The 13,142-nt window shown below is 38.4% G+C and overlaps 1 protein-coding gene across 1 annotated transcript in view; it reads left to right on the top strand.

The window, feature by feature from the left end:
• Positions 1–13,142, top strand: part of smchd1 (structural maintenance of chromosomes flexible hinge domain containing 1) — a 42,747-nt gene that overhangs the window by 7,219 nt on the left and 22,386 nt on the right. Inside the window, exons 7-21 of the mRNA XM_072688026.1 lie at positions 87–206; positions 324–490; positions 609–699; positions 3,604–3,820; positions 4,570–4,684; positions 4,986–5,169; positions 6,481–6,552; positions 7,341–7,466; positions 7,831–7,944; positions 9,729–9,835; positions 10,635–10,717; positions 10,853–10,963; positions 11,078–11,155; positions 11,521–11,643; positions 12,360–12,504. Coding sequence (XP_072544127.1) covers positions 87–206; positions 324–490; positions 609–699; positions 3,604–3,820; positions 4,570–4,684; positions 4,986–5,169; positions 6,481–6,552; positions 7,341–7,466; positions 7,831–7,944; positions 9,729–9,835; positions 10,635–10,717; positions 10,853–10,963; positions 11,078–11,155; positions 11,521–11,643; positions 12,360–12,504 — 1,853 coding nt within the window. The remainder of the gene's footprint in view (positions 1–86; positions 207–323; positions 491–608; positions 700–3,603; positions 3,821–4,569; positions 4,685–4,985; positions 5,170–6,480; positions 6,553–7,340; positions 7,467–7,830; positions 7,945–9,728; positions 9,836–10,634; positions 10,718–10,852; positions 10,964–11,077; positions 11,156–11,520; positions 11,644–12,359; positions 12,505–13,142) is intronic.

The raw sequence follows: 13,142 nt of genomic DNA, 5'->3' as shown, positions 1-13,142 counted from the left end.
AAGTTGACCATAAACTGTTTTTGTGATGTTAATGTAATATGTTTCACTGCTTTTTTTTGTTGCTGTTATTTCCTGTCCTGATCTAGATTATAAGTAAGCCTGTCGGCTCTCCAGATGTTCACGAGTTTGTCATGTCTAAAGAAGACTTTGAGCAGAAGGAAAAAAACAAAGAAGAGATTTATTCAGGCATCATCCGCAACAGGAAGGTAAAATGAGTGTGCATGACCAAAAACACTTATAGAGCTTCATCCTGTCGGCATTAGTAATAATAGTATGTTTGTTTACTTCACATCTTGCTTTTGATCTCTCCGTTTCTTACTCAGCCTGGGGACTGCTCTCATGTGAAAACAGATGAAGAACGTTTCTTACAGTCCCTCGTTCTGGAAGAGAAAGGCAAAGACAGCTTCACTGCAATAGTCATAACTAGAATCCAGCCAGAGCATGTTAACTACCTCAAACATGACTTCATCTTGTGGACAAGAGAGTTGGCGTAAGTGTCTAGGTTGAGCACAGCATGAATGTACCCACAACGAATGCACTCTAACACAGATAGATACTTATCTGCAACCCATGTAGTAATACTGGTTATTGATTTTCTTTCTTTTAAGGCACATCTATCATTACTATGTTCATGGTATCCATGGACATGACATGAAAAATGAGAAGAAGACAGATTCTGCATCAAACATCGACATACAGGTTTGTGTCTTTGCATTTGCATTGGTTATCTCTAAGACAGAAGTGAATGTATATGACTGAAAAAGTGGGTGTTCTTGGTATTTTGAGCCACATTAACCCTCCAAGGCTTATTACACACTAAGGTGTATTATTCAGGAACTACCGGGACTTCTGTACAAACTGGTGGGGCTATTCTCTCGTAATAGAAGTATGCAGTACCACTTTTGTCTTGCCGGCAGTCCATAGGCTTTTTAAGGGGTTAAACATGTTTGAGCATGAGATCCCTCAGTATTCAAAGACTTTCATTAAATAACAGTGGACATGTGAACAGTCCAAGTTATGGTGGTAGTTCTCAACATGCCACTGTCACAAACCTTTCAGAAGCAGCCTTTTTAGGACTCTACCAAAGGTCCTCTTATCTAGGTTTTTTTTTTAATGCATCACTCTTGAATACCACAGGTTGGTCCATCCTTCTGCAGTTGCATTTCTACCTTAAAAGAACATCTACAAAATGCTTGTCATGCTCAACTGACGTAATATGGAGAACAGCATTGCTGTCGTTGCCACTCTGGGCTTAGCACACTGCTAACTGCAGCATGTAGACTTGTCCAACTTGTCCAGAAAAACATTTGCTTAAGGGAGGGCCCAAGGCATGAATTACACCTTTCGACTGTAGGAGGAGCCAAAAAACAAGAATTGCAGATTTTACATAGTGTTGCTTTAAACAATTATCGTCAATAATACAATGTCAAGTATCATAAAAAACAAGGGAATGCATTTTAAATGACTGTACATGCAGGCTGTGCTTTATGAAATATTGTTTTTCTATGTTTTTAATTTACAACTAAAACATTATTATTATTACATTGTAGTCAAGTCACTACATTGAGAGAAAAGCATGTCACCTCCCCAGCATAATGGAGAGGGTCTTGTTTAGACATTTTTCCAATAACCATAATCAATGTTGTAAATAGGTACACAAATTACTGATAGAAGATGTCTATACAAACAAATAGAAAAAACAGTGCCATTCTATGCCTTCTATGCCTATGAAGTGAAACACAACCAAATGAGACCTTCTTGAAATTAGTTTTAGCGTTTATAATTAAGTCAATGTCTAGAAGCAAATGGACTTATAGTTGTGAATTTATTCATTCAAGGGCTTAATTGGAAATGTACCCTCTCAAACAAGGCTGAAGTAATCATTTTAAAAAAGCTGGAAAACATATTTACCAGACTGCAGCTGCTGCAGGATTTAAAGTGGAACAATCTAATTAGACATCTTTTTATTCAAAGCCAACTTCATGCATTAATCTCCATGCAAAACGACTTGGATTCTAACTTTTAACTGGTGGAATAACAGCACATTTTGAGAGCAATTAATGTATGTGCATTTACGTATGAGTGTTGTCTGAACATTCCAGACTCCTAGAATCACAATTTAGCAAATTGGGATAGCAAATCCTTTCTACATCGGAAAAATGTCGTCAAGCAATGCCAACACAGAGGAGAATGCAAACCAGAAGTTGATGAATTTAGACTGATCACTGTATAGAGAGAGCTAATAGCATAGATATTGCTGGTATAGCTAGTACCAGTGATGCGCTGTGATGATTTCTTTATCTGTCTATAACACCAAGTCAGTTGCGACTGTCCACATAGCTGTCTTAACCAGTTAGACTCTCTATGTAAGCCTACACTTCAGTTCTTCTATCTCATAACTATGTTATTGTAATAATTAACATCCGTTTAACAGGCCCTAAAACTGAACCCTGTGGGACTCCACAATATATATTCTATACCAAACGAATACCAAATAATTCGCAATAGTTTCTACCTTAGGATTAAAAACTAAATAATAAACCTAGGGTACTAGGAATTAAGGAAATGCAACCCAGATTGCTGAAGCTGTAGAAAAGGAGAGTGCAAATCTTCCTCTACAGCAACCCACCTCAGTTATGATGTAAACATTGAATCCACCTTAGAATGGGGTCTGCAAATACGTAGAAGAAAATGGTTCATTCAAAGCCTATGAATCAGTTTGATCCTTTTCATTATAAATCATTGTACATCACATAAGAAGTGCAAAATACATATGTATGCGTTTTATACACCGTACCAGTCAAAGTGTTTGACACATCTGGCTAAATATGAGCCAAATGCTGGGGTGAGCATGTTTTTGTTTTTAAAAAAAGAGGACACTGGGGACACACTGGTATCTAGCGCAGTTAGGATGTAGTGGCTGCGGTGGATACCCATGTTTTCCCCAGTGTCCCCAGCGTTCTCTGTTTGGCTCAAATGTTTTTAAGATGATGAGCGGTACTCATTCAACCAGGTGTGTCCAAATGTTTGTTACTATATGTCGTTAAGTGTATTCTGGTCCTAAATATCAAATACTGCTTCTTGAATGAGCTCATGCATATTGAGGACTGATTCTCAGCACATGTTTTGAGTTCCCAAATGTACCACAAATCTACAGATCATAGCTACGTATTTTAAATAAAGATGCGGAAATACTCAAATGAACAGCAGAAGAAATCTAAATAGAAAAATTGGAATCAAATGTAGCTATTAATGTCCACCCATAGTCAAAATTGACGGCAAAGCATTCAGAGATCCCTGGCATTTCCGGTGCTTGTCCCAAACTTCACAGATGCACATGGATGCATGAGTGGTTGACTTCAATTTAGGGCTATCAAACAATAATAACAAAAAGAAACATAATTCTATTATACCTTTTTTTTATCTGTGTAAATTTTATAAAAAAAAAGAATGGATTTTTAAAGTAAAATATTACAATTAAAATGGTGAAGACATTTTATGATATTTGATATATTTAGGATATCTGAAATCTACCATCTGTCATATCATAACCCAACCATTTGAAGCTTAACTCTGCTTCTCTTGCTTCTCTTTCTCTTTTAGATCTGTTTGCTTGACCGCTCCCCTCGCTTGCCAAGGCTCATTAATCTGAGGGAGATCGACAATGACATGCAGACTCTTTACATAAACTCCAGCGTGGCAGAGTTTGAGTTTAAAGCCAGTAAAGGGAGTGATGCCAGGGTAGAGGGACTGCTCAGATATCATCCTTTCCTGTATGACAGAGAAACGTACCCAGAGGACCCATATGCCTCAACACCAGGTATTTAAATGTATACAGTATTTATACCTTATTTATACCTTATAGACTTTCTCCCTCAGGATGTTCTGATAGAAAAGAGAATTTATGTTTTTGTCAATTAGGGCAAAACACCCAGACCTTGCAGCTTAGAGCATCCCCACACTATCATAGCACCACCATGTTTGACAGTTGTTATGATGTTCTTATTATCGTAAGCGGTATTCTCTTTACACCAGATATAACATCAATAATAGCATTCAGCGGTAAGAACGTCATGCCAACAGTCATAGGTGGTGCTGGGAATCTGAGGGTGTTTCCAAAAACCTCTGCTTTAAACTCAATACACAGAAAGTTTGAGGCTCATCAAGGTTTTTTTTTTATTGTTTTTTGGAAAATACGGGCCAAGCCTTTATGGTTTTTTAAGGTTTTTAAGGTTTCAGCCTCGCAACTTTGTCAGTCTTTTTCTTACGGTAGAATTATAATGGATCTGAGATGAGCGATGCCTGCGGTTCCTTAAATGTGTGTCTGGGATCTTTTGTGACTTTATAAGTCATCGTTGCATGAATTTTGATTAAATTGTGAAATTTTGACAACATGCCTCAACAAATTAACAGCAGAAAAAAAGTTTTTAAATTTGGAGATAATGGCTTCAACGTCCTAGTGGTTTCTAAATAATAAAGGTCCTGAATGAAATGCTCTGGTCTCAGATTTGACATGGAAATGAAGGATGTCTCTAATTCTAATTGTGTGTCCTTGTGTATGTTTTACAGTTGCAGAGAATGACGATGAAGACTGCATTGTTTTTCAAACTGAGGGAAGAGGGAAAAGACCCATCTTTGAATGCTTCTGGAATGGACGATTAATTCCTTATTCTTCTGTGAATGAGTAATTATTCCTAAAATATTTTTAACCTCATCCTTCTACCACTTCCAAAACTTTGGTGATCTTTGGTGAGTTTTAAGCTTAGATATTTGTGTGTGTGTGTGTGTATGTGTGTGTATGTGTGTGTATGTGTGTGTATGTGTGTATGTGTGTGTATGTGTGTGTATGTGTGTGTATGTGTGTGTATGTGTATGTGTGTGTATGTGTATGTATGTATGTGTGTGTGTGTGTGTGTGTGTGTGTGTGTGTGTGTGTGTGTGTGTGTGTGTGTGTGTGTGTTTGTGTGTGTGTGTGTGTGTTTCAGGTTTGAGTGGTGTGCAAAACCCAAGAAAGTCTGTGCAGTGCCTTTAGAATGCTACAACAGAATCTCGGGTGTTCTCTTCACTAATGACTGTTTTCAAGTCAGCACCAATAAACTCACATTTATGGATCTGGAACTGCAGCTACGAGACAAAGAAACCATCTTTACCAGAGTGCTCAACGGCCAGGTAATGCATACACACCCCTCTTGACAACCTTTCAAAAGTTGTTGTCATGCATTAGTATTTAGAGCTGTGTTGTTGGTGTATGAGCAGTGGCAAATAACTGTATGTTTGTGTCTAAGAACTACTGGCAATATTTTAACAGTTATTTAAAAGTCCCAGACATTTCAGTGCATTGCATATTGATGGATTACGGAGATGCACCAAAAGGGAAATAAACTACATATCACTACTTTTAGAGGTATATCTGACATATACCGATCAGCTATACCATTAAAACCATAAAAAAGTCCTCTTTATTCCACCAAAACACCTTTGACACTTTGAGGCATGCGTTCCACAAAACATCTGAAGGTGTCCTGTGGTATCTGGCACCAAGATATTAGCAGCAGACCCTTTAAGTCCTATGAGTTGTGAGGAGGGGGTCCAGGAGCATCAGCAAGCCCTGTCGCTAGTTCAGCGATTTATCCTTCTTGATGTTTTGGAGATGTTCTGACCCAGTCGTCTAGCCATCACAATTTGGCTCTTGTCGAAGCGTCTCACATTCTTAGGTTTGTTCATTTTTCTTGCTTCCAACGCATCAACTTCAGGAACTGACTCTTCACCTGCTTAATATGTAGATTCCACCCCGTGGCAGGTGTCATTATAACCAGATAATTAATGTTCACTACACCTGTCAGTTGTTTTAATGTTATGGCTGATCGACGTGTATTTTACTAATTGTTTGAATTTAATTTAACCTGATAAGCATGGTCTTTACTGGATAACATTTGATAACTGGTGCATTATTCCAAACATTGGTGCTTTAGTAAGTTATGCTTGTATTCTTTTGGCACATATTGTTACTCCAAATTTGGACTGATTATTCTAATTTGGTTCCTTTACCAAAACGCATGTGATGGGTAATTTCCCAAATGTTTTTTTTTTATTAGTAGAGGTAGAGTTAAAGTAGAGGTGCCTAAAACTTCAAGGCTAAATTATTACTTTTCATGCGCACTGCATGTAGCCCCACCTACTAACCACACACTCCGGCACATGGCTTTAAGGCCTTGGTAAAGTGGAGCCGTAAACAACAGTTGAGACATCATAAGGGAAGAAAGTACAGTCATTAAAACACCCAGTGAATTGTCTGAATAAATAAAGTTCAGAATATTGCACAGGAGTGTACTTCTTCTCCGGTCAAAAAAAGAATATTTGTTGTGGAATATTATTTAGGGAACTTTATATTCATCAGTCCATGTTGTTATCTATTCTTTAATCCTATAAACAGTTATTTCATTTGTCAAACTGGGTCTTTCTTGGCTTTCTATTTTGCAGGAGCAGAGAGTGAAGATCAGTCGAGAGTTCACTACATGGTTGAAAGACTGTCATGAACGATTTGATAAACAGGTGTGTGGGTGATGCAGATCGGTCTTGTTCTTACCAATAAAGGTGTCAAAGAAGGCTATTATTGAGTATTGCTTAGATGCCATGTAACAAGCCTATTTACATCCCTGTTGTTTTCCATGTACAAAGGGCTTGTGAAAAAAATGCAGGACCTGCGTGCAGGTTTACACCCCAGCAAAGCTCACAGAACCTGCGTATTATAGTATGTTTTTAACATGGTAAACACTAATTGTACTAATTGTTTTATAGTATTGCTGTCCTCTAGCTGTGTTCTCTCGGCGCATGTGCTGTTAGCATGCTAAAGAAATTGTTAGCTTTTAGCCTTGCTTTCTGAAGTTTGGCTTTCTCAAGTCTTACTGGTAGAAAAAAAGGAGGTACTTTCCCTTCTAATTTGTGTTTAGCTCCAGTTTGGCAGTCAGCTGAGATAATCCAGTAATCCAAAGGTAATCCAAAACTATTAGCTTGGAGCAGATCCCATATTTCCCCAAAGTCTTTGTTGTGTTATACTGTTTCGCCAGCTTTGACTAGGGCTTTCGCTAGTGGTCTTTGGGTGCAAAAATATATTAATACTGTTGCATTAAATAAGTCAAGACTGTTTTGGTTATGCTGGATTTTCTTTTGAATGAAGACAGCGGTACTTGAGGTTCATGATATGTATATCACTTCTATATATCAAACTCTCACTGTTTAGCAAAGCCAAAGAAAAGACAGTTTGACATTCTGTAGATGTGTGACTTCCAGCTTGTAAGCCATGATGCAGGTCGACTTTATATTTACATTTCTGTTCACAGGTGAAGTTCATTGGTTTCCATGGTACAACGACGCGCACAGATGTCTCATCTAAAAGGCAGCAATCACCGTGGGCTCGGTTCAAAGCCATCCATTGGGATGGCAAAGTCTACAAGACTGGACAACAAGTGAGGAATTGATGCAAACACAAGCACAAGACTTGATAGCATGTGCATTATTGTTGGTTCATATGTACTGATCGAATGCTGATGCTACAAAAAGTGTACATTTCCACATGCCGATGATGGACTGTGTGAAATCATTTCACTTCAGTGTACAGCAGTGTCACTTACATCTGGTATATGTAATTTCCCACAAGCCCAGTTAACAGCAGGAAGCAGATTGGGGGTTATTTTAAGATGGCATACACTACTTTGGATCGAGCATTTCATGTAGTATATTAATACAGTAGTGTGTATATATATTGAGCATTTCATGTAGGTACTTATAAACTGACTGCAATGCTTATGGAGTCTATTTTCCCTTTTTTAGGTGAAGTCAGTGAAAACTCAACCTATTCTGTTTGGCTCCATAGTTCAGTTTTTGCTCTATGGAGACCATGAAGGAGATGTCTATGCCACAGGGGGACATGTTCAAATTGCATTGGTAAGAAAGAGCTGATCTATGTCTGTTTGTAGGTGACTCTTTATATTCAGTGCATTATCAATTCATTTGCCTGTTAGGAGCAGGTTGTCTCAACAGACATGTACTTGGAAAATTACTATGAAATAATTGCATGTAAATTTATATACTGCATTAAATACAACCATAAACCTACCAAGCACTTTGAGAACATGACATTAATACCAGGTAGGGCCTCCCTCTGCTCTTAAAATGCCTTCACTTCTTCATGTATTGGATTCTACAAAATATTCCCTTGAGCTTCTGGTCCTTGTTTTTTTTATGCAATTCCTTAAGATTTTCAGGAAAACTTTCATGCTACGAATCTCCAATTTTACCACATCCCAATCATGTTCCATTGGATACAGCTCCAGTGACTGGGAAAACCGCTGAAGGACACTGAACTTATTGTCATGTTCATGAAACCAGTTTAAGATAGCTTCTGCTTTATGACATGGTTCGGGTTGCAATATTCTGGGAATTTTACCAACTGCTATTTATGGGGAATAACGGGAATGTATGGGAATAAAAAGGGAATATTCATTGCTAAAGGTGAAATACATACATATAGTTGGTAAAAAAATATCCTGAAGCATAATCTTGGCTAAAATAAAATAATAATAATAAAGACATGATACCAAAACAGTTGAATAGCAAAGATGCTCCTCAATCCCAGGCACATGGCACATTACACACTGATGGTCTATTAAGACCACACCCCCTGCATTTACTTATTTTAGCATTAAATTGATCATTGACCAGTGTGGAGTGTGCTAATAAACCTTTCCACACACCATTACACCAGCTCCACCAGCCTCACTTACAAATGAGTTGCTGTCAAGGTGTTCCTTATAAAGTTCTCAGTGAGTCTGTCTGACTAAACCTTGCTGTTACATACAATTAAACCTCTTACAGGATCACAGTAATAATGAAACAACTTTTAAACCCAAGCTATTTCTATGTTTATGAGTCACTAATGTGCCTCTGCTCATGCTAACTACAGCAGTGAGAAATATGGTAAAACATGTGGGTAAACCGTAAAGTCTGGTTTTGTTCTCAAGCAGAACCTTCACTGTTTTACTTCTGCACTGTTTCAGTATATTGGTTTGGCATCTGCAGAAACATTGTCATCAGGCTAGTTGCAAGTCAGTCACTTTCTGAACTTTTGACTTTTCAGAACTTGGCACACTGAGTCAAGCCTTTGACATTGCTAACCACATTTGCTGTGGTTTTCAGGGACAATTTCAAAAGAATTAGAAAACACGATGATGGGACAGATGGAAAAATCAATGGGCTATGTCACAATATTGGCAAATTTTGATGCCCAATATGCAATTGGTGAAAGGTTGGTAATTTATGCAATCCTGAGAACTGGTGAGATCATATGATCCATCATGGAATGCTGCAGGTCCTTAATAAACTGCTAGACGCCACAACAGACTTTGCATGTGGTCGCAGAAACCCATTGAAACCTGTGTTAAAATTCGCTGCATCTGACTCCAACTTATGTATTGGTAGAATGTATAAAAGTAGCTCTGCCTCATGGGAAAAGCAGAGTGAAGTCTTTTGATAGTAAAGACTTTTTCCCTGCCAATGTGAATGCAACATCCAGCTCTGCCCTTGATTGATATTACCGATCTGCATTCGATGTCAGCCCCAAAAAACACTGATTGGTCCATGTCTACATATGAAATAAATGTGTTTGCATGTGTTTGCTCACAATACATCATAATCTCCTAAAGTAAATTGGTCTGGTTCTGTGTCCACAGGAACCAAAGGAACTGTATAATGAGGTTAAAATCATTCCTATATCCAAGATCGACAGACTGGCTACAGCTGCTGCCATCAGGAAAAGCATTGAGGATGAACTGGCCAAGTAAGTGATTAAATTTGAGCAATTTAAGTTTTAAACTTTTGTTTCTGATTAGATTAAATGTTTGTATGATGTTGATGGTGTCTACCAAAACCTTGTTTTCTTGTAATTAAATGTCCATACTCAAAAAGCAGTGTAAAAAGGAGTGTAAAAAATCTGGAGAACGGTTGAATTTATATTAGCACTGCACTGGTACTGCTTATTGAATACCAGTGTCTTACCATGCTTAGTAAATTCCTCTTTAGTAAATTTTAAACAGTCCGACCATAGGGGCTCTGAGTGGTGCAGTGGACTAAGGCGCTGCCATTACGATTAGAGGACTGCTGGATCACTGGTGGGTTAATTGCACTTCCACCCCATTGTGATGTTGGTCAGGCTGCCAAAAGATGCTGCATTAATGGCACTTTGAAAAGAGGCGGTAGCTGGCTTCTCCTCCCTGTGTGGGGAGCATTGCTAGTGATCGGGAAAGTTTACATGAACAGAGATTGAGTAATTGGCCTTCTAGAAAATGGGGTTAAATTAAAAATAAATTATAAAAAAATAGACAACATTTTATTAGTATTTAATGCAGAAATCCTGGTAGTTTCAAAGGGTTCCCTTAGATTTGAGGGGGGATGAGAGGGGAAGGTATTTCCCCCATCCAAAAAAACAAAACAAAAAAAAAGAGTTGTCATGAATACAAAAAAGGCTACAGCAAACAACTATAAAATTTGCTCTTTCTTTCATTCATTGTTTTTTTTTTTTTTTTTTTTTTTTTTTTTTTTTTTTTTTTTTTTCATAATTTATTTGTTTTCTCTCACAGGCTTCCTGAACAATTAAAGATTACATGGCCAGAGGGGAACCCATGGCCTGACAAAGCTGTTCGACCAGCTGGCACACCTTTGGGTACACACAACTTCATGCCCAAGAAGACACATTTCCATCACGTTAACCCGCAGTCACATGCACAAGCTTACCTTCAGTTTTCTCACAGCTTACAATAATACCTGTGCATTTGTGTACCAATCTGTCCTGTTTCAGGTCCAATCCAAGTGGAGGTTCTGAATAAGAAAGGAGAGACAATGTCACGGTTGCCGGTTGCCAACATTAATGCCAAGAAACTCCTGATTGAGCTCAAAGTCATCTGGCACTGTACGGCATTTCATTTAGAGTGTCTTTACCTAATTATAAACCATATCTAAATGTAAGTGTGTGTGTATGTGTGCATTTGAGTGTTCATTTTATGTTCTGTTCTTTTACTTTTAGCTCCTAAAGGGGATGTCGAAACCAACTCTCACATTTGCATGCACTCCACCAAGTGGGAGTACTGGTTCAAAGTAATGGGTAAAGACATAATCATACAATCCTACCTGCTGTGAACTTATTTAAATGTACTGAATCTGTGTGCTTCTACAGATAAGGGAAAAAGTGAATCAAGGGTTGTTCAGGAGCTGTCCAACAAATTTTCATTTCTGCTCATCCTCAGTTACATTTCTTTAAGTGGTTTATACTGTTACTCAGCCTAAGGATGTCCTGTATGGTGATGCTTTATATGTATTTTAGTACTGCCTTATATAAAAACATAGGCTGATAGGCTAAATTGCTTTTAACAGAAGCAACCACTTGTACCTTTATGTGGACTTTTTTTAGCTACAATGTTCAGTATGTAATTTCTCATCATTATTTTCATTGTGTCTGTGCATTTTCAGAAAACCTGAATAAGTTGGGGAAATACACACTTTGCCTGCAAACTATTCTAGGTGATAGTGAGTCAGCTAGTGAATGGGCTGGTAAACGTCTGCCTCAGTATGTACTCAACTTCACTATTAAAGGTAACACAGATTTATCATATTGTCAATACATATTAAGCCTGTTTTGTTTCATGTTATAGCTTTATTTGTATGGACATGTATTTAATAAAATCTTAGTAAGACATTCGGCATTGAGGGTCTCCAAATTCTTAGGAAAAAGAGAACATATAGCTCCTGTATTGTCTATGGAATGTGCACATTAATTTCATGTGACTCATTTTAAGAACATTTTATCTATACCTGTCAGTCATAACATTAGCATCACCTGCCTTTTATTGAGTAGGCCCCCCCTTGTGCCGCCTTAACAGATGGCATGGACACCACAAGACCTCTGAAGATGTTTTGTGCTGTCTGGCACCAAGGCGTTAGCAGCAGATCCTTTAAACCCTGTAAGTTGTGAGGTAGGACCTTCTTGGATTGCATAAATAAGTCTTGGATGCTCCGTGACCCTGTCCCGAGTTTACCAGTTGTTCTTTTTTGGACCACTTTTGGTCGGTACTGACCACTGAATACCATGCTCCATACGCCTCAAGACCTGCCTACACATTTCTCCTGCTTTTAACATATCACCTTTAAGAACTGACTGTTCACATGCTGCGCAATATCTCCCAACCCTTGACAGATAACCTTACCTGATTTGGCTGATCTGTGTTGTACTTAATGATTCTGAACTTAACATTGGAAGGAACATTGTTTTTCCCCATTGTTTATGTATTTCATTTACTCCTTTCTCTCAGAAAGCAGCGCAGCATCCTTTGTATTGCGAACAGTTCCCACATCTGTGCAGGTGGGGGTGCCCTTCTCCCTGCCTCTGGAATTTAGGGATGAGTTTGATCATCTGACTCAGCCTCCATCTGACATCAAACCCAAGCTAGAGTGCAGGTGAGTTGCAGAGAAAATAGACCCTATATGCATATAGCAACAAAGAGATCAGTACAAGAAAGTGTTATATAGACCACAAGGTGGCAGCAAATCTACGGAGAACCTATGCTACACCTATAATCCACATTTAAAAGCTGTCTGATTAAGTAAATTAAACCAAAAGTAAATGTTAAACCATCATCATCCCACATCATCCCAAAAGTGCTGGATGGAGCACCATCATTTCAGAGAACACAGTTCCACTGCTGCATGTGGGGGACTTTATTCCCCTCTAGCCCACTCCTGTCATCAGGCATGGTGCCAATAGGTTTATGTTTATCTGATCCAGAGAGTCCTATCCTACTGACAATACTTATCTACAGGTGTGTGTGTGTGTGTGTGTGTGTGTGTGTGTGTGTGTGTGTGTGTGTGTATGTACATTTGCACATCTTTGTCAGCAATGGGAAATGAGCTGAGTTCATTCATTTGAAGGGGTGTCCACAAACATTTGGATATATAGTTTAGCCCTGTGTATCCAGATGATTTACTGTCCAGGTGTTCTCAAGAGTTGTCTTTGTCCCAATTGCTATATTAACTAAATCATTCTTCTTTTTCCTGCTTGTTCTCTCTCTCTCTCACACACACACACACACACACAC

This window comes from Salminus brasiliensis, chromosome 9 (genome assembly GCF_030463535.1).
Source record: "Salminus brasiliensis chromosome 9, fSalBra1.hap2, whole genome shotgun sequence".
In the NCBI taxonomy this organism is placed as follows: domain Eukaryota; kingdom Metazoa; phylum Chordata; class Actinopteri; order Characiformes; family Bryconidae; genus Salminus; species Salminus brasiliensis.
This window is presented reverse-complemented; position numbering and strand designations above follow the sequence as displayed.